Below are 22980 nucleotides of genomic sequence, written 5' to 3'. Positions count from 1 at the left end.
TAGCAAATGGCTGCAATATAACAAAGAGTGAAAAATTTAAGGGGGTCTGAATACTTTCCGTACCCACTGTATATATATATATATAAAACAATCTTACTGTCCCAAAACCTCTGAACAGCAGTGTATAAAAAATTGAGTCATATTTGTAGAATTCTCTCAAAATCTATAGGCAAGTCTTTGTCTTCATTAGCAAGCAGCCATAAAAGGCAGAAAGGCTTCTAGCGTAATTCATCACTATCCTTAGTGCAGCAATTTACAGGTTTTATCTAATGGAGAGTTTCACATGTCTACCGTGTAATATGCTGGTAGTCATAAAATATTCAAGAGCCCAAATTTATGGTTAGCATCAAGAATGAGCACTTCTGCGCTTTAATTATGGACTGAGAGGTGACAAGGCTACTAAAATGTTAGTTGTGTTCCCATATTTCTAGTCTCGACAGACAACTTTCAAAGACTTTCAGAGGGCTATCATGGATGTAGACCCTATTACTGAAGTCACTATTGCCTTTTTCCCTGCTGTGTCCAGGTGGCCGTGTACCTGAGCATCCCCACACAAAGCCCAGAGGCTGTGGGGGGTGAGAGTGAAACACTGACTGTGGAGAGGAACAAGGCTGAGGGCAATGTTCATCAGTCAGGGCTGGCTGCTCCGCTCTCTTCACTGGCTGCTCTAATTCAGCACAGACACACATTGGGACCCTGGGCCACCACAGCTGCCTCATCTATCACTCTCAAGTGGCCCAGCGATGCTCAGCAAGCAAATTCCACCACATTAACTTTTTCAGACTCCGAGGACTACTGTACGAGTTCTGTATGAGAGCATTTATATAAGCTTCATGCCTTCAGCTGAGTATTAGCGGTGATGGAAAACAAGTTCAACACAAGTAAAACAACACAATATCACATGATATTGCTCTTATACAATAGTCCTATGAATATTTACATAAAGGTCAACGACATCAAATACTCTTCAAAAGTTTGTGGTTGGTAAGATTCTTACAATTTTTTGAAAGAAGTCTTCTATGCTCACCAAGGCTGCATTTATTTGATCAAAAATACAGTAAAAAAAGTAATATTGTTACAATATCAAATAAGTGTTTTCTATTTTAATATATTTTAAAATGTAATTTATTTTTGTGATGGCAAAGCAGAATTTTCAGCTGCCATTTCTTCAGTCATTAGAGTCATCATTAATCATTCCAATAAGCTGATTTGGTGCTCAAGAAACATTTCTTATTATTATCAATGTTGAAAACAGTTCTGCTTAATTTTTTTGTGGAAACTGTGATCTTTTTTTTATTAAGATTTTGTGATTAATTCATTTGAAATAGAATTTTAAACGGCTTTGTTGTCACTGTCAACTTTTAAATGCCCATGACAAAGAAAACCCCATTCTTTGCATTCATGTTGGTCCATCAAGTAAAAGTACGTTTTCCTAACACCTTGAATACACCTTCTTAACCATTATTTTCAAAAAAGTTTAGTATTTTTTTTACAAATACAAATAATTATTAATTAAAAATGTCATTACATTTTTGGGGAGCTGAATCACATGACATTTAACAACTCGTAAAAATATTTATTTTTAAAGAGCAATTTTTAAAAGCATGCTCATCATAGAAAAGGTGTACTCAAGTTATTGCATATGATTTACATTGTAATCAGTGCTGTCAAAATTAGCGCGTTAACGCATGCGATTAATGCTTTCAGTTTAACAGTGTTAAAAATATTTAATGCAATTAACACAAGGGCGGAGCTAGGGTTGGCCACCCCACTCACTTGCTTCTGTCTCTTTTTTTTTCTAGACAAGAATTGCGTTTATTTAGACGCAGCGTGAAAAAAAGGTACAGGTGACGAGGGAGCTTCAGTAGAATGCAGTCAGATGAGATGTTGTCAGGCCATATGTCAGTAAAAATTAATTGTCCTGTCCTGACAGCCATTATACTGTGATCATAGCACGTGCTCTTCAATTGTACGCACAAATGTGCCAGCGCATTGAATATCATTCGTCAGCTAAGTCATGAAATTACCAAAAAAGATGATTAAAGCTGCCTTAAAACTGTGCATGCATGTAAGTATTTGTTATATATGAGTCACATTTAAGAACATGTCTCTGAAATGCAGTGGTTTTCAAAACTGTCCTGGAGCCCAGCACTGTCTCCCTCATCTACTGTAACACCCCCGTTTCAACTCGTCAGCCCATTAGTAGAGACTTTAAGACCTGAAGTGGGTCAGAAAAGGTAAAGAGTTGTGAGAAAATACGATGCGTGTCAGATCCGCATCATGTTCAGCAGCGGCAGCTCTTATAATGTAATAGCAGTCAAAATAACCTAATAACCTGTTATGTCTATTAATCAAAGAACAAAAGAAAATGATTCATCTATGTTTAATTTAGAATTTAGTGTTTGATAACTTTATGGCTTAATGGTTTTAATGGGTTTATGTGAATGGCTATAGTCAATGGTTAAATATTAGGGGGAAAAATATTTCATAGAGACATCAGTAGTAGTATTGGTATCAGTGATACTGGCCTTCAGTCATAAAAAAAGATGCCACTAAACAAATATTAAATGTCTTTATGTTCTTTTTACATTAATTTGAAGATTGCGTGTGAAATTATTGAATTATAAAAGTATATTTAATTTAATGCTAGGTGGGATTAATCACAATTAATTTCAGAAAAAATGAGCGATTAATTAGTACATTTTTTTAAATTAATTGACAGCATTAATTGTAATATAATTTTGAATAAAATAGAAGCAGACAAAAAAGATCATGATGTCACTGATGCATAACACAAAAACAGAAACGGAAACTCACCGCGGTGAGAGAGATTGCCATTGGCACCTTGTATGCTGTTGCCGTGGGTGATGGTTGTAGATGTCTGTCTGTGATCTGCTGTCGTCTGGGTGGAGGTTGACTGTTTCCATGGTGATGTAGTGCTAGACTGAGTGGTCACTAGGGTTGAAGTGGCTGAGGTGTGTGTGATGGTGGAATGACGTGAGCTGGAATGAGTGGTTGTGGTGGGGCTGATGGTGGTTGTACTTGATACTGTAGCTATAGGTGTAGTTGTGGAGATTGTACTGGTTGTTGTAGCTGTATCGGTGTTTGTAGCTGGAGTGGTGGTTGTAGGAGTCACAGTAGTAGAAGGTTCTGGTGTCGTAATAGTGGTTGTACTTGCAGAAGTTGTCGTTTTGGGTTTGACTACAACAAACAAAACAGATATATGGAGATATATGGAGACATGTGCTTCCCAGAACTATGATTGAAGTTGAAACTTCCTGTAATCTCTTCAGTTTGCCTAAAAGACAACATTTAACTCCCAAACATGAATCAGGTGACATTTGTTTCTTTAAAGTGTGTAGTATGAGTAAGCTTGATCTAGGGCTCTGTATTTTGTTACCTGTCACACAGCGGCGCATGTCTGGGCCCAGTTCCATGCTGTCAGGACAGGCACACGTGTACTTGGGCGAGTGGTCTGTGATCTGAGGAGCTCTGAGGCACAGGTACTCACAGCCTCCATTGGGCAAACTCCCCATGTTGCATGTATCTGGAGCTATAGGGAAAAACACATTTTAATTCAGATGAGTTAGCCTCTGGTTCGTTGCATAGTAGTATATATGAGATCATACATTAAAATTTGAACACAGCAGCTGAACTATTAAGATGCATTCACATTGACAGAGACCTAACACTGGAGGTCATTCATTTTTAATTAAAGCTGTACCACATGAGGTTTGGAAATAAAAGGTCCAGCATTTTTATTCAGCCTAATTCACCTCAAAATTGGTTTCTATGCAGTTGTCCATGGGTATAAAGTGCATAAGATATATTAACTAGTCAAGAAGACACTTTCATATAAATTAACTGAAACAAATTAATTTTTATAATAAATATCCCAACAATCATTCATCACTTTAATTTATGTAGTTTGAGTATGACAAATTATATACATTTAAATATACGCTACCGTTTAAAAGTTTGGTGTCAATTTAATTTATGTAGTTTGAGTATGACAAATTATATACATTTAAATATACGCGTTTAAAAGTTTGGTGTCAATTAGATTTTTTGATTACTTTTATTCAGCAAGGATACATTAAATTGATCAAAAGTGACCGAAAATACATTTATAATGTCTCAAAAAATGTCTATTTCATATAAAAGCTTTTAATTTTTTACTTTCTGAAAAAAAAATGCATAAATTTTTAACATTTAAAATAATAAGAAATGTTACTTGAGCAGCAAATCAGCATATTAGAATGAGTTCTGAAGGATCATGTGACACTGAAGACTGGAGTAATGGCTTCTGAAAATTCAGCTTTACCATCACATGAATGACTAACATTATAAAATATATTAAAATAGAAAACAGGTATTTTAAGTTGTAATAATATTTCACAATATTACTGTTTTTACTGTATTTTTTTTTTAAACAATTGCAGTCTTGGTGAGCATTAGATACTTTTTTCAAAAACTGCAAATTAAGACAAGATTAACAACGGTCAGTAATCATGCTTGTCTACTGTGATGTGTATAGCATCTTACAGTATATGCAAAAATGCATCAGAAAAAATTCTTTATTTGGCTTGAGGAATTGTTATATTTGTACTTAAACATAATAGATTTAATACATATGTGTTATGACCAGAAACTAGAATCATTCTTTTGATGTTATTATCAGTTGAACAATACAGCAACGTACAGCAATTGAAATCTGTATGAAAGTTTGTTTAGCTCTACAAACACTACTCAGAAAGTTTTTTTTTACTGAATAATATTTTATGTGTAGCTCTTTTTTGCACATTCTCATAAAATCATGTTTTGCAGGGATGCATAACTGATTAATATTTCACTCAGGGGCACTTGAGATACAAAAAGCGGTTGGATTTCATTCTCATCATTTCTCGTTCAGCATAAGTGTTTTCCTGCTTTCGTTTGCATTTTCAAAGCAACATGTTTAATTCTTTGATTTAGATTTAAATAGCACTTCTCATTTATTAATGTGAGGAGGCTGTAAATTGGTTCTTCTGCTGGCATGCTGCACGTGGTCTATTTGTGATAAAAGGATGAAAACAAAGAATCAAAATCTGCACACATGCACGCACACTGCTTCTTTCATTTTCTCTGCCTGTCTCCAGAATAACAATTCACCATAAATATGCTATTCAATAACAGGACCGCTATTACTGGGGAAAAAACTGAGAGTCAGCAAAGATTTTCCTCTCATTATTATAACAATGCTGAAGAGGTGACACTGTGAAAATAATACTGTTCAAGCATAGTTTCTATTAGCTCCTGAAAGGCAGAACTATTAAACAGGCATTTTTTTCTTTGCTGCTGTACCTTTAAGAAATGTATGCTTCACATGCGAAATGAACAACAAAGTTGTTGTTTTTTTTAGTTTCACTAAATGGTCTTTTTGGTTTGGGGAGGAAGTTGAGTTCTCAGTGTTTTTACAGCAAATCAAAGTCTTTTATCTCAAAAGATCAGGAACAATTTGATTCCTCATGATATGAGTCCTCTAATGCATTATAACATCTATCACTGGCTGTTGAGCTCAATAGATAAAACAGACTGAAAGACACATTACTTTTCAAAAAGTTTGAGGTCAGTAACATTTTTAAGAAATGAATTCTTTTATTCAGCAAGGACACATTAAATTGATCAAAAGGCACCGTAATTACACTACATTGTTACACAAGATTTCTATTTCAAATATTGTTCTTTTGAACTCGTATTATGGTTTCCACAAAAATGTTAAGAATTTTTTTTTAAAATAAATATTTGTTGAAAAATATTTTTCAACAAATACAGCTTTGCCATCACTGGAATAAATGTATAAACGCATTAAAATAGTATATAAATGTATAAATATATTAAAATAGTAGTTATTTTAAATTGCAATAATATTTCATTATAATTTCAGTCTTTCCTGTATTTTTGTTTTGATTAAATAAATGCAGCTATGGTGAGCATAAGACTTTTGAATGTTGCTGTAGGAGAAAAAAAAACAGAAAAGAAAATCCTCTTTATTGGAAAAACTACCCTAATTTTAAATTCACACTAATGAAAATGTAGTTAAGTAAACAACTACATTTAACTAGTTACTGTCTGACAATGGCCAGATTAGTCAGACACATCTAAAGTGATGTAAAGTGTATTTCACTTATTTGTCACCTTGAGGCTGCCGGAGCTCGTGGAACACCACCACATCCAGAGGGTTGTTGAGATGTTGAGCCAGCATCGCCACATCATGCCCTGTCAGCCGGTTTACACTGTAGATGGCCTCAGCCTCCAAGTCTGTCCAGTAAACCCGGTCCTGTAGAAACATACAGAATGTGAATTCTGCACAAGCAGGAGCTAACGCATTCCTGTGGTTCAACAATTACAACATAGCACTAGCAGTGAACTAATACATGAACTGATAATATGTATATGTATATCTGGAATAGAAGTTGCTTTGTATAAAAGAGTGGAAACAAGAATAAATGCAAACTGTAACAAGTGAAGTTAGTTTTATGCCCAGTTTACACTATACTGTGCATAAGTTTGGGGTCCGTAACATTAACAATAATGTTTTTGAAAGTAGTCTCTAATGCTCACCAAGACTGCATTTATTTGATCAAAAACACAGTAAACAGTAATACTGTGCGATACAGTTATAATTTAAATGAATTTTTTAAAACAATTTTAATATATTTTCAAATGTAATTTATTCTTGTGACAGCTAAAGTTTCAGCAGCCATTATTACTGCAGTCTTCAGATTCTACAGAAATTCTACAGAAATCATTCTGATTTGGTGCTCAAGTAACATTTCTTATTATTGTCAATGTTGGAAACAGTTACTGTGGAAACTGATACAATTTATAGGAATTTTGACAATAGAAAGCTGAAAAGAACAGCATTTATTTGAAATAGAATTTTTTTTGTAACAATGTAAAAGTATTTACTGCCAGTTTTGATCAATTTAATGCAACCTTGCTGAATAAGGGATATATTACTTCTTTAGCAAAAAATCTTACTGACCCCAAACGGTAGTATAAAGAATGAATAAGAAGTTAAATACATCTTTATATATATTTTTATAATTTAGTCACATCTTTTCTTACCTAAGGCATCAAGTGACTACTATTCACATTGTTCATGGGTATTTTATTGTAAATCAGGATACCAATACACATGACACAAAAGATACTTGGATAGAAAAAAAAGCAAACCAACCAGGTATTATTCGGTAGGGCATGTTTTTTTTTTTTTTCTATGTATGATGCAAGACACCAAAAAAGGAAAGAAAAGAGAGGAAAATGACAATGAAGATACAGGCTTCTGTGTCTTTTGGACCACAAAGGTTTTTCATCAGACTAATTAAAGCTTGCAGCTCTATCTCTCCTTTGTATCTTACACCTAGATGAGCCTGAAAGCACACGCTTCACTGTCTGACAATACCACTTTCAACATTCTCCTCGCTTCTCCGTCTGCCTCCCTCCTCTGATCAGTCCTTATCAGCCGCTACAGAAATATTGCAAATGTGCATGGTGAGATGGTCTGTTACTATGACAACCTAGGATTCATCTTCTTTTCAAACGGATACGGAAATGGATGAGGAAGTTCGGGAGGGGATGTTTTTGGGGTAACAAAAGAAAATTACAAGGGGGAGGGCCAAAAAAAAAGATCAAAGCACCAAGCATGCCCAAGTGGGCGGCTGGCTTCGAGTTTTAGAGGATGTTTACAGAGCCGTGCTTTTTTGGAAAGGTCAGGCTGCTGTATCCCAGTGGTGCTCCTGCTGGTGGCGGCTGATCAGTAGGACTCCTTAACCTGCACTAGACAGCATTCAAATTCTGCCGCATTGCAGCTCTCATCTAACGCACGGGCCACGAAGGCACCATATCTGATATAGATAACTGCTTTAATCTATGACACAAAAGGCTGGCTTCTAACATCCAGGTCTGAAATTTGTACTCCTTGAGCGAGGGGAGCGTCTTTATTAAAACCTTTCATCAAAGTCTTCGCTTCATTTGGAAAGGAGCAACTATCCCAGTGGAACTGAATTGGTCTTGACATTTTCAATGCTTCCCACTAACCAATAAAATAATGTGAAAGCTGATGTGGAGATATTGGTCTGTTATGAGACAGGGCAATGTAAAGGTCACACAGCGTCTGAAAAGGTGACAGGAAAATGGAGTAAATTTCTAATATGTAATTTGAGGTCTGCTGTGTTGGAAGCCAGTATGTGGTCTTCTTTAAGACACTAAAATAATTCCCTTAGTTCACTAAAGCCCTCTGCCATAGCACATTTATTTACAGTAAAAACTGTAATGTTGTGAAATATCATTACAATTCAAAATAACTGTTTTATATTTTAATATACTTTAAAATTTAATTTATTCTTGTGATGGCAAAGCTGAATTTTCAGCATCCATTACTCCAGTCTTCAGTGTCACATGATCCTTCAGAAATCATTCTAATATGCAGATTTAATGCTTAATAAACATTTCGTATTATTAGAAATTTTGAAAACAGTTGTGCTGCTTAATATTTTGTGAATGTTTGATCATCGTACAGCACTTTGGATCAATTTACATTGTGTTTAAATGTGCTTTATAAATAAATGTTGTTGTTGTTGTTGTCCTTGCTGAATAAAATTAATAATTTCTATTAACTATTAAAAAATCTTACTGATCCTAAATAATAAATAATACTATTCAATGAAATTATTATATTAATATTATTATCTCATTAACTTTCGGTTCTTCACATAAAGCTACTGTATGTCCCCTGAAGACGTGGAATATGGGGCACAAGTTGTACTGACGACTTGCATGGTGTTTCACAGAAAAATAATGAATGCCATATGGGTTTGTAATGACATAAAGGTGAATAAATGATTGGTTGGGGGGGGGACTAGAAAAAAGTGAAATAGGCATTTAGTAACTTCAATTTTCATAACTTAATGCTTTTTTGTTTAATTTTAAGCTGTCAACTGTCAAAAGGAAATGTGTACTTGAAGAAATTTTTTAAAATTTTAGTTGGGAGGAATGAGAAATTATGCAATTAAAAATAATGAACCAAAATAATGAGCTTACTGGAATTGACTCTGGCACCAAAGACTGCACAAATGTTTCATACAGAAAGATTTGTATGCTCCTGTAAGCACATCTACAAAACACCCCAAAAGTTAGAGGGCAGTTTTTGGCTACAGTTGTCTCTTACTGTAACTTCAACAGCCAAGTGGAGAACTTTAGGAATACTTTAGGACCAGCCTCAAGGATACTGCAGCAAAGTAGCGGTTCATTTCACAAGTGCCCTCGACAAAAGTAAAAGAATGAAGAAAACACACTGTTTCCTTTTCTCTAGGGTTTGGCCCCGGGGTGCCCTCTTACTGAGCTGGCTCATCAACTGGCCTGATGAAGGGCATTAGGTGATCTATTGTTTGGGCTGGGTCCTGCCTTCAGGCGCTGTAGAAGCTGCCAAAGTAAAAAAGGCTTTTTAATTTGGTCTGTGTCTTTGGCTGGTGCCAGCCACACAAAGCCATACATCTCTTGGCAAGCGTCACTGTCTCACAGTGAGACCCCTGTTCTCCAACTACACCCTGTGAGCAGAAACATGTTTATGTGTGCATTTTGAAGCCAAACTGAGCGTAGAAGCATCTTAAGGCCTGTTTTTGCCAATGGAGCTCCATCTGTGCCTGCATGAATGAGTACCTCAGTAAATTATTTGATCAATTTGTTTACCTCAAAAAGAGTCAGGGCAAAGGGATGTCCGAGATGATCCATGGAGGACAGCAAAACTCTACGGTTGTCTCCATTCAGGTCCACACTGGAGATGAGATGGAGCTTGGAATCCACCCAGTAGAGTCGTCTACTAGACAGGTCTGGAAGAGGAAAGAACATTTAATGGAACATATAAGTAGCATGTCAATAATACAACAAATGCTTTTAATTTAACATGAGTGGTCAAAGGAAACGTAGAATAGTGGGTAGTACCTGAAGGCATAATTCATATTTCAGTTAATATTCGATGATTTTTCATTATAAAAGTTTTTTTGTTTCTAAATTCTCAATTCCACCTTTTTTTGTCAATATCTTTTTTTTCTATCCATCTACCATAAATGCTTTTTCAAATGGCTTTCATGTTAAGAGAGCCAGAGAAATGATGGCGATATTGACAGCGTTGCTTGAGCAATTCCATTTAGTTTTTCCCAAACTGACAGGTGATTGATGAGAAACAATGAAGGTGAATGATTCAAAGCCCTGTTGGCCACAGGAGGCTGCTCTTCATTATTAACACTCTTTCTTCTCCTTCTGCCTCACTCTTACTGGGTTTGTTTGGTCTTTCTCAATCCTAATGTTTTTCTTCTTTCTCCTCTAGCATTTGGGTTGATGTCTTTGTCTCTTGCAATGATGGCAAACGCAGCTCTCTCGTGTCTTGCTTTTTGGTATGATATGCTTTGTTTTGCTCTCTGCTGTTTCTCTTTTATCTTTTGTTGTCTTTTCTGCTATTCTCCAGTGTGTGTTTCTCTATTTTGACTATATTTGAAGATGTGAATACGCTTGATTTGAATGGAAAAAAACTGAATTGCAAAACTTTCAAATGGTGTTTTACCGAGTGCAATCCCATTGGGCCACTCAATCCTCTCTGAAACCAGAACCTGCCGATCTACCCCGTTCATTCCGGCTTTCTCAATCTTCGCCTGCGTTCCCCAATCTGACCAGTACATGAACCTGAGGGGGTCAAAACAAACAAAATGTTCATGATCAGAATCATGGAGAGATCAGACCAGTGGTTCTCAACCTTTTTGACTCCACTGTCAATATTTGAGGGCACCATGATTTTTCCAGATTGTTATTTACTGGATAAGGATTAAGAATAAGGGATTTAAAATATTTTTTTTTACACAATTTCAACCCAATAAAATATTTCCAAGCAAGGCACAACCACAAAAATGTATATTCATCATAAAAATGCCCATGGAGTTATACGATTTCATTAATTTACATGACCTTTCCAGGTCTAGAAATCACACTTCTAAAATTAAGCTACCTCATAAATCCAGAAACTCTGGTTATTTATAGAGAAAAAACATGTGGAATTAAAATAAGAAATATCTGGATTTTTAGCTTATTTTAATACTTGCTTTGTCTTAATTTGAATTCATTTTAAATTGTCTTAAGTCTCCCTTGGATGTTTGTGGTTCTTGGAACAACCACAAAAATTTATATTCATCATAAAAATGCCCATGGAGTTATACGATTTCATTAATTTACATGACCTTTCCAGGTCTAGAAATCACACTTCTAAAATTAAGCTACCTCATAAATCCAGAAACTTTTTATAGAGAAAAAAAATGTGGAATTAAAATAAGAAATATCTGGATTTTTAGATTATTTTAATACTTGCTTTGTCTTAATTTGAATTCATTTTAAATTGTCTTAAGTCTCCCTTGGAAGTTTGTGGTTCTTGGAAGTCCATTTTTTCCATGGAATACTGCGGAATAGATTTAAACCTGATAAAATGTGTAAAACTGAGGTTTAACATTCTTATTGGTAGTATTTAAATATTTTTCAAAAATACCTATTAAACATAGGGGCAGGCGATATATGAAATTTTGTCAATGACGGTATTTCAATTCTGCAAAAATCTGCGGAGCTTTTAGACGAGTTCCCTTTGTTGGGTCAGCAAAAGCTTCATGTTACCAAATAAACGAGATGCAGTTAAGTGGAAAATTAGGGAGCTCCAATGGCCTTGAAACATTTACTCTCATCACCTGTCAAAACTCAAGATGAATAGGTGAGAGTATGATCATTAAAAAGAGTCATCTAACTCCGTCCCTATAAGAGTGAAGTGGGCACTTTACCCACAGGCAACAATTAGTTGGTATTCCAACCAGCTTGAGACTCATTTGCATGTTTTTCATGCTCTTCTACTTCTGTAATATGGTGAAAAGACCCCTGAGGGGAAAGATTCATTACGATGAACGGCAGTAAAAGAAAATGACACAGACGAAGTGAAGGAACCTTTGACAAGGCTTTCAAAAATCTTGGTGTGTTGACACAGATCATGCAACGTACACCATATTTACATGATTCATTACTATTTAATGGGCTGAAAAAAATTGGCGGGAGGAGGCTTAATGTTTTCTTTAGGGTGTTGAGAACATGCACATTTTCAAATCAGCTGATTTGTACATTAAAAATATTATATCGTTACCCTTGTCTTGGGTCAACGGCGATGGCACGCGGTTCCCCAAGCTCTGTGTCGATCAACACCTTCCTCTTCTTGCCATCGCCAGTCGCCACAGAGATAGTTTTGTGTCCAGAGTCGGTCCAGTAGATGTTCTTATGGACCCAGTCCATTGCTAAGCCCTCTGGGGAATGTAGCGCAGTGTCTATGAGCGTGAACTGTTGAGAAGCATCGCTGGCTTTGCTGATGTACGCGCTGAAGAGGAACAAACACACTGTTAATCTACATCCAAAGCATTTAAGCAGATGTATTTATATATTCATAAACAATCACAAGATACTAGATGCATCTGCCAGACTCATGGTGAATAAGCACGACATAAATAGCTGACACTCCCAGCTGTTGCCACCAAAGTGAAGCAAGATCTGCATTTTTCTCAAAGAACAATTGTAGGATGAAATGACTGTGACTTTTCCTGTCTCTGAAAGTTACAGTGACTTACAGTGAATCCAGTTGGATTGCCCTTTGAAGCATGGTGAAATCTGACATGACTGTGACTGATCTTATGATCTAGCATTGATGAGAAAGTGCCATTATCACTTTAGTGTTACCTTGGTTATTCGACAAAAGGGATTCCGTTTGAATACGCCATATACATGTGCAATGCATACAATAACTTTAATGAGTAGCTAATGCCAAAAGTGTTGCCACAAACATTAATGCAAACACAAACAAAAATCTAGTAACATTTTGTGTTTTTGGCTTCTCTCCACCCAGGTGTTTCTTACTTGTCCTTAACAATACTAACAAATTAGCATATTTTCATGAAAACACAATATGGAAATAAAAGTTAACATTGTGTCTGTGATCTTTGTATATACACTACCATTTGGGGTCAGTAAAAAAAAACAAAAAAAGATATTAATACTTTTATTCATAAATGATACATTAAATTGATTAAAAATGACTGTAAAACATTTATAATGTCTATTTCAAATAAATGCTGTTCTTTTCTATTCATCAAAGAATGAACAAAAAATGTATCACGGTTACAAAAATATTAAGCAGCACAACTGTTTTCAACATTGATAACAATAAGAAATGTTTCTTGAATAACAAATCAACAAATTAGAATGATTTCTGAAGGATCATGTGACACTGAAGACTAGAGTAATGGCTAAAGAAAATATAGAAAAAATATATCTAAATATAAAATATTTCACATAGTAATTTTTCACAATTTTACTGTTTTTACCGTTTACTGTATTTTTGATAAAATAAATGCAGCTGTGGTGAGCATACCAAGACTTCTTTAAAAAAAAAAAACATCAGTTGTGTAACAGTAGTGTATTTTTATTTAACTGACCATGCATTATTAAAGATTTATTAATACAAAACAGTTGTCCATTAATCCTGTTCAAATAACTTTTTAACCAAATAATGAGAAAAAATTTTTTGTTAGCTTATTGTTTGCCATTTTATCTTTGAGTTAAGTAAGGGATCAGTAAGGGATAATTTTTTTAATCCTGTCAACTTTTATCATATCGGTAGAAAATTGAAAACTGGTTATTGGCAGAATACCAGCATTAAAATCTTGTAGATTTATCCAACATCATTTTTAACATTTTGAAACATTTACTTTCATTCTACTAAATATTTGTTTTTGATTTCAAACGGGAAAAGGCACACGTTTCATAGAATGACCCACCTGTCATTGACAGTGAGGAGGTGGTTTCTGTTATAACCTGATCATTTTCCATTTGCAGTCACCTACTGCCTTTAACAGATGCTGCTTCAACAACCATCAAAATGGGCCCATCACCCTTTATAAGACTGCAGGACTTTAAGACACTCTTTTCAGAGTGGATCTTAAGTGAATCACAAGGACAGAGGCAATAGCAGTCAGGGAACATTTCTCTCGTGCTCTGACTAAGAGCTCTATTAATAGGAACAGGTCTCCTGGCTCCTTTCAAACACTGATGATTCGCAAATGAGACAAAACAAAAATAAAAAAATAAAGAGCTCTGCACTTAAACAATAGTGACTAAACATGATACAATGGTCAATATAATGTGACGTTTATATATTCATTATACTGATAGTAATACAAGATATATATATATATATATATATATAAAATGCCACATCACAATGGAATATATACATTTGGCTTATAAATATGATACACAAAAGGCTTAGCAATATATATATATATATATATATATATATATATAAATCGCTACAGTCAGTTATGGACTAAATTTATCAGCTACATGACATTAATAAGAGTACTGTAACATTTTAGCAAATATTTCAGTAAAAATGCTGAACAATGTGACGCAATCACTGCCAATCACATATTTCACTGATTTAATTTCACTGTAGGCAGGGCTACTCAGAACAACGCAACAAAAATAATAATATATAATAATATTGACAAAACTGTTGCTTATCACTTGCTGCATCATGCCTGGTTTACGACACAGTGTAAGTTAAAGTGAGTCAAACATCTATCAAAGCCAAAACCGCTGGGTGTTTTGCGTTCACTCCAGGATCAAACAATGATGTATTTGATCAACAAGAAAGAGCTTGTGTTCCCTCTGACATCTTAATTACAGCAGAAGCCTTGCATCACATTAACCCAAAATGATGTTAATTGGAATTAATCAAAGCAATAAACACAACATTAATCTATTAACCCTTATGCTGAAAGAGTGGTTTTGAGCTCTCTTCTGCTGGAGAACCACTATGTAAACAAAACAACTTCTTACTGACAGCACCGGTCAGATCAATAACCACATGCCGGTTCCAAATGAACCTAAGTGAGGATTGGTTAATGGCCCCAACAATGGCCCTTAAAATTGATATGCCTCATTTGAAGTTTCAGCTGTCAACTGACATCTACACTGTTGCGTCTTCACCGTAACCATCAATTCATGCCACTCTCTCTGTCAGGGACCACATACATAATTTAAACTCCCTGCCGACAAGCAGAAGTATTTCCATTCTTCTGAGTGCTCTTCTGAGGGGTTTATAAAGTGATAATGAACTTTCGTACGTCGTTCTAACACAAGCCCTCCTGAGAGGAGTGGAGATGAGTAATGGGACGCATTATTGTGGGAGGTAAATTATGGGAAGCATATGGTGCGGTTGAAATGATTTAGAGACGGTCCTAGAGGCTGATGTGAATCAGAGTGATTCAGGAAGTGAGGTGGAGACCCGAGCATGACGGGCCAGCATGCACACTGGGACAGTAAAGGACAAACCCTGGTCAAGTTTTCCAGCTGCTGTTGTAGCACAGGCAGGCTGTGTGACAGGCTACTGGCTGACTGATAAGATGACTTTGTTAAACGGTCGGTAGTGCTTATTCAAGACCCCCCTAAGGAATTGAAATGTCCTTCCATGAGGACAAAAATTTCTGAGAAAAGTGTTTTGTTAGGCATGGAGTGACAGGGATAGGAAATTAAAGGAACGCTGCAATATAGTATTATCAGAAAAGCAGAATTTGACACAATATTCACAATCATTTAAAAGTCTCTTTGCATTTATTTGATCAAAATAAATGACAGAGTGAAATATTATTACACTTTAAAATGAAGGTTTTAATATATTTTAAAGTGTAATTTATTTCTATGATGTCAAAGCTGAATTTTCAGAAGCAATTACTTCAGTCTTTAGTGTCACACGATCCTTCAGAAATCATTCTAATGTGCTGATTTGGTACTCAAGAAACATTTCTTATTATTGTCAATGTTGAAAACATTTTTTTTCAGGATCCTTTGATCAATAGAAAGTTAAAAAGAACAGCATTTATCTGAAACAGAAATAATCTGTAACATTATCTGCTGTCAATTTTGTTATAGTGTACATTGCCATTCTTTATGTGTTATAAAAATATTATATATTCTAAATAATAACAAAATATGTAAATAAGTAAATAATAAATAATTTAATAAATAAATAAATTAATTAATTAATCTGAAAATGTGCTTTAAGAGTTTTTTTTTTTAATGTTTCTTTTACTTATTTCAAATCTACAATTTAGTGTGGTTTATGCTTAATACAAGAAGAACAAACAAAAGAGTTAACGAGATAGAAAAAATAAACCAAATTTAATTCAAGATATATTCTCTCAAAAGAAGTCTTATCAATTTTTTTTAACATGTTTCTTTCTCAAATAAGTTTATCTTGTTTTGAGGATGTTTATGTCAGTCTATCACCCCTAACACAACTCTGGTAGACCCAAGAAAAAGTCTGTGAAATGTGCATGGAAGTAATTTCCTTCGCAGCTCTCAATCCATGATGCTGGTCGCTGTGAGAACATTTCCAGTAAGTCTATGGCAGCTGTTCTCATTCATTTAAATGTCTGCTGAGAGGAGGCGGGAAGAGCTTCCCAAAAGAGGGTTTCAACATGGCACCTTCTCCTCCTACTGGAGCGTTGAACACTAATTGCAAATTACCCATTTTAATTAAAGATTAAACAGCTGTCAAGTTAGATAAATGGAACATGCCCTAATGATGTGTATACCTGAAGATCTTGCGATGGTAGAGGTCACACCAGTACATCTTGTTGGTGGTCACGTCCACATCTAGGGCCACGGCGTTCTTCAGGGTTGGCACTACCTGCGTATAGTCCTTCTTCAGCAGGTCAATGCGCCGGATTTCATGGCGGTTAGTAAACATAAGATATGGGCTCTTACCTATGAGGGGAACAGAAAAAGTTTCATCAGCTCACTTGTTATCTTGGGATCCTCCTAACAGATGACTGAACTGATAAACCAATCGATACTAGGCAATTTTGAGACAATCAACATCAGCAAAATCATTGAAAATAGGACACAGAAGACCAAATGAGATTTCTTTAACTTCTCAATTTTCAATTCACCTTGACAAACTGAGACTTTTGCCTATTAGAGAAAAAAGAGCCCAGAATTCTCACATGTATCTCCTTTTGTTTGAGAAGAGATCAAAATGTCAAGATCACATTTATAATAAATGTAAGATACCAAATTCTGCCAAGTCAAAAAAAGTAGACCTGACATAAAAAAAAGACAAATATAAACTTTTAGTGGCTCTTTCTGACCTGTATTGATGTTAATTATTACAATTACGCTATTATGCAAATTAAAATAATTCCAATTATAAAAAAAAAACTAAAAAACTCAAATGCTTCTCATACAATTGTAAAACTAAATTATCTGGACCATGCCATTCATGTTCATTTTATAGCTCTTTAGTCTTACTGTATTCTACCAATTGTTTAATTTGTCTATTTTTTTTCTCCTAAGGAATTTTTAGAATAAATCTCTGGGACAAAGTTGAGAATTAAATAAATTAGTGCTGAGAACTCAGCAAAATAGTTTCACTCCAAAATCTACCAACATACAACTGCACTTGTGTTGGATTCCACTGTTATCAGTGCATATACTGTATGTGCTACAGGGCAAAGGTAAAAACACTAAAAATCAAATGATTAAAATGCTCCCAGAGGAGAAGAATATTTTATCATTTAAATTATTACACTTGCCGGAATGCAAATGTTGTGAGAAAGCTAATGAGAGCTGGCACTTCAAGTATCGCAGTAAAAAAAAAAACAGCAGTCTTCTCAGATTGGTAAACACGGTAGGGCATATTATATTTAAACAAGCATAGTGGCAGATTTGCACTCATACTATTTATTAATTAGAAAGGCACACTTATGGAAAGCAAAAATATAACCATATGACTCGCACAAGTGCACCCAGTTGTGTGCGTAAAATCACTGACTGAAATTTTTTATTGCTTATTTCATTTGCAGAGTAAACACAAGTGTGTGTGTGTGTTTCTAAAATGTAAACTGCAGCATTAGTTTACTCATGAATGCTGTGTGAGTCCGCAGTGCACCTGCAGACCATGATTCAGGTTTCCAGGTTATTGACATGTGGCCAAAGTGGTTCTGAGAGTTTCCAGGATATTACCCTGCACTGTGGTGTGTATGCAGATGAGCGTGTGTGTGTGTGTGCTGTTGGGGAGCTTAGTCACTGTGATTTGGTGCTCAGTCATGCCAACATAGAATATCACTGACCCTGTTAGTTTATCCTCTATGTAGCAGCAAGGGAGGCTCCCCCTCCCCCCAAACCTACTTGAAATGGGTGTAATTCATTTTCATCCTGTCACCTGCTCGCGTCATCAAAAAACTACGTTCCTGAGGAAAAATCTGTTCTCCCAACCCTCATTGTACCCTTCCTGTGCCCTCTATTATACTTTCATTCAGCTTTTCATCTCTAATAAGCTCACTGCATCCAGATATATCATGATTCGTATTACTGTAGAGGATATAATGTGATTTGGGTACTTCTTTTGCTCCTTTTACTCTCTAAGGTATGTTGACAGTGACAGTGATTTACAAGCAAAAAGCAACGAGAAGTTTTTTTTCTCTTTTTCTTTTTACAATTAAAGTTATAAAAAAAAAGTGAAAGCTAATTTTTATTAATTCATGCAACACGCAGTATAAAACAGTAAAGTCAATAAATCTTCACCTTTATGCAAATGACCTTGATATAATGCAGCAACTACCAATGGGAGTGCAGCGAGTGGAATTAGGAATGTGTACTAGCTACACACAGCACAGAGACCCGATCTGGTTATTTATGTCATAAGTGGTTAGATGGTTGATTACCTGGACTACAATTTGGTGAGGTCATGGTTGATTTGGTAGACTATCTTGGTCAACTTGGTTGGAGCTGGTAGACTATTATGACTAAGCTGGTGGGAACACATGTTCTGGATTCCAAAACTAACTTGCCCACCTTGGTATAATATATGATATGATATGATATGATATATGATATGATGTATGATATGATATGATATGAGATGAGATATATGGGGTGCATTTATTTGATCAAAATACATTAAAAACAGTACTATTGTGAAATATTATTACAATTGAAAATAATTGTCTTCTATTTGAATATATATATATATATATATACACATACATTTAATTAATTCCTCTAATGGCAAAGCTGAATTTTCTGCAGCCATTACACTAGCCTTGTCACACGATTCTCTAGAAAACATTGAAATATCAAGATAAAATTCTTCTTATTATCAATGTTAAAATATTCAGGATACTTTGATAAACAGAAATGTCAAAATAACAGCATTTATATGAAATATAATTTTTTTGTAACATTATATAATGTCTTTACGGTCACTTTCAATCAAATTAATGTGTCCTTGCTGAATTAAAGAGTTAACCTAAAAAAAATACTGACCTCAAACTTTTGAACAGTAATTGAAGTAGTAAAGAATTACACTAACTAAATGACTGATTTCAACCACTCGCCAAACCAGACAGAGGCATCTCAGACGATACGCAAACATTAGATTCACATATACCTTGATGTTTTTCTCTCTATTTAAAACCTGAGAAGAGTTTTGGGGAGTTTCAGGTTTGGGACAAATTCACAGAGAATTTTTTTAACTGTCCTATCAGCAAAAGCTTCCCTGACAAGACTGTATGATGCACAGGGCACCATACAGACTTTATTAAAGAATTTGCTGATTTTATATCCGAGTTAGTGCTGGCTGTAGATAAAGTTTGTAGTGACTCTATCTTGTCCAAGAAAGAATGTGAAACAAATTGGTTATATAATTTTCATTTTTAAATATTTTAAAATATAATTTAAATAGATTTTTCACACTTTAAGCAATATCGTATCACATATCGAATATCGCATTTTTTAACAAGGTATCGCACATCGCATTTTTTTTCAATATCGCACAGCCCTACTTTATGTACTACTTTACTTCCAAGATCAATACTTTTAGAGATAAAATTGTAACCATGCAGCCGTCAGCTACAGTAACGCATCAGATAGTGTGCAATAGATCCCCTGAGGAACAATTCCACTCATTCTCTACTATAGGAGAAGAAGAAAGCCCTGAATGGTTTAGCACCTCAGTATTTGAACGAGCTCTTATTGCATTATAGTCCTCCACATCCACTGCGTTCTCAAAACTCGATAATACCTAGAATATCATATATGGATGAGGACTGTTTCCTGAACCAGTAGCCTAATGCGTCTGTCGCACAAAGGCTGTTTCTATAAAGTTGGGCAGTTCCAACTTTGCAAGGACAGTCTGGCGCTTCTGACTCACAGCCTGTAAGTACGTTTTTTATATTTAAACAATTTGCCAATGATGATTCAAACGCGAGTTTTGAGCAGTGTAGAGTAGGCTTGTTGTTTGTTGTTTCTCCGATCACAAATGACTGAGCCTGGTTTCTCCTGTTTTTTTTTCTCCATTCTGTCACCGATGGAGTTTTGGTTCCTCTGGCTTGCTTAGTTGGGGACACTTCATTTCCAGCGATATCGTTGACTTGATTGCAAATTATTGCAAAGATACTATTTAAACTGAACTGAGCTGGATGATGATATCACTGAATTCAATGATGTACTGCCTTTAACTGAAAATTGAGTGTTTACTATTATCATTTTGCATTATTGACACAATATTTTCCTAATTAATGCTGTACAGTTGCTTTGACACAATCTGTATTGTTAAAAGCGCTATATAAATAATGGTGACTTGACTTGACACAGATGCCTTATGGCCAAGTGTTATAAACAAATAAAAGACAAAAAGCGCAAAAAGAGGGAATAGTGCAGGGGGTGAAGGAGAGGGAGACAGTGAGCGATCATAATGAGCAGCAGGTGCTGTGTGGTCAGATGTCACTGTGAGAGTGCAGGAACAGCACTCAGGTTTGGCAGTGATGTAGGGGATGGGGATGGGGATGAGATCTCATGTCTCTGTTATTCTCTTCCTCCCTGCCTCTCTCATTCCCTCACCACCCATCTCTCACTCTTTCATACTTGATCTGGTCTAAGCCAAATACCGCTTTTGCTGAGGCGCTGAGCAGTGCTTGTGAGTTGGACAGGTGGATGGAAAGCCCGTCCAGATTGTGTTGGAGAAAAAGCATTTCCTGCTGCACTTCAGAAAGTCCTCATGGACCACTGTATCGTCAGCAAATATTTTCATTTTCAACAAGAGTCAGGATTCAATCATTCTTACCCATCTGCTGGAATTATCAATCTTAGAAAGCGAGGGTGAGAAAGAGAGAAAAATAAACAGAGAGTGAGAGCGAGAGAGAGCAATGTCACTTCCTGCTTCAGCTGAGCTGCATTACATTTACATAAAGTAACATGCTGATCATCTTTGGTGTCATGACAAATACTTTTGAGAAACACATAAATCAGCACTTTCTCAGATGGCCATATGTGCTCTGAGCATCTTCATTCTGAAGGTGATACGGCGCTGACTAAAGGGCTTTTTTTAAGCTAAAGGCCATGAACTCTTAAACTGCCTTGATTCTGTATAACAAAGGACTTATAAAAACTTGTTATTCTAATCCTTAAAACATGCTGTGTCAAGAATAAAGTATATCATGTGACCTAACTCCATACATTACTTAATTTAGCATTTTTACCCAATTTATTGATTTTTCTGCCACTAGCTGTACCAAACAAAACTACAAAAATAACAAGTAAATGAGATTAGGTGGTTGCAAACAGTGAAGGAATTAAAAATTTTGTTGTTATTATTAACAAAAGTATAATATATTTTCACATTAATAATATTATTAAATTCTTATTATTATTAATATATGATTAACAATAACTATTAACATTATGCATACTGTGTGTACCTGTTATTTAATTATTCTAAATAATAATACAAATGATTATTATTCAATATTAACTGTGTGCATTATGCATATTTTGTTATACATGTTGTTTTTGTTGTTAATAACAATAACTATTATTATTTTATTATTATTATTATTAACAATAAATATTCAAATGCACACTGCTTTTTAATTGTTGCTAATAATTAAATAATCTAATTTTTTTTAAAAATATTGTGTCAAAATGCAGAAAAAGAAAATAGTTCTTAATATCAGTTATCAGTATCTGCATTGCCATCAGTCATACAAAATGATACTGGTCAAACTTTTTTCTGTAGCTACTGGCAGAGGTTCTAAGCAAGGAGTTTCCTGCCATGTTTTTAGTAAATTGGGATGGTAATAAAAAAAAAAGGATTATAAGATTAAAAAAAAGACTTAAAAGGGGTCCTATTATGCTTTTTCACTTTTTTAATTTTAGTCAGTGTGTAGCGTGTATGTTTGGGCATAAAAAAGATCTAGAAAGTTACAAATCTCAAAGTCCCCTCCAAAGGGAGATATTTAGTTTTTTAAAAATCCCTTTTCAAGAACTACAGCAAACGGCTCGTTTGGACTACAGCGTTTGTTTTCCGGGCTTTGTGATATCACAAAGCGGCTCATTGGAATATCATTACAAAGATTTCCCGCCCCAAAGGGGGGGGGGCAGGTTGTGGTTAGAACGCTTGGTTGAGTGAATGCATCAGACGAGACGACGAAGAAGAAGTGCTGCTGCAGAGTTAGTGCATCAGAGAAAACGAAGAAGAAGAGCTGCTGTGCTGTAGCCAAATTTTCGGCATGTCTAGAACAATTCTTACAAGTATAACACGACGCAGCTGGGCGCGGCGGACAGACGCCGAACGGCGCCACCGGTGTGCCTACACTCATAGAAAATAAAGTATTTGAATTTTAAAGATGTGGCGCGATGCGACGCGACGCTGCGCTTCTCGTCCTCCAGAGGGAGGACAGTGCCTGTCGGATTCACCAAAAGTTATTGTTGAAAGACGGAGCAAGGGGCGTGGCAGTACTGAAACACCGTCTAAGCTGTTCGCCAATCACAACGCACTGGGACAGCTAACCAATCACAACACATTTT

The 22980-nt window shown here is 35.4% G+C and overlaps 1 protein-coding gene across 3 annotated transcripts in view; it reads right to left on the bottom strand.

Moving 5' to 3' along the window:
- The window catches only part of LOC107758363 (low-density lipoprotein receptor-related protein 8-like), a 203858-nt gene that overhangs the window by 10340 nt on the left and 170538 nt on the right, over window positions 1-22980 (bottom strand). For all 3 annotated transcript variants that reach the window (XM_016576080.1, XM_016576078.1, XM_016576079.1), the window contains exons 10-16: window positions 16710-16881; window positions 12209-12436; window positions 10604-10722; window positions 9733-9872; window positions 6178-6319; window positions 3401-3553; window positions 2818-3201 (exon numbers count right to left, since the gene is read on the bottom strand). In XM_016576080.1, coding sequence (XP_016431566.1) covers window positions 2818-3201; window positions 3401-3553; window positions 6178-6319; window positions 9733-9872; window positions 10604-10722; window positions 12209-12436; window positions 16710-16881 — 1338 coding nt within the window. The remainder of the gene's footprint in view (window positions 1-2817; window positions 3202-3400; window positions 3554-6177; window positions 6320-9732; window positions 9873-10603; window positions 10723-12208; window positions 12437-16709; window positions 16882-22980) is intronic.

Source organism: Sinocyclocheilus rhinocerous, unplaced genomic scaffold (assembly GCF_001515625.1).
Source record: "Sinocyclocheilus rhinocerous isolate Xijiao unplaced genomic scaffold, SAMN03320098_v1.1 scaffold2790, whole genome shotgun sequence".
Lineage (NCBI taxonomy): Eukaryota > Metazoa > Chordata > Actinopteri > Cypriniformes > Cyprinidae > Sinocyclocheilus > Sinocyclocheilus rhinocerous.
The sequence above is the reverse complement of the archived record's forward strand: the minus strand, read 5'-3'. Positions and strand labels throughout refer to the sequence as shown.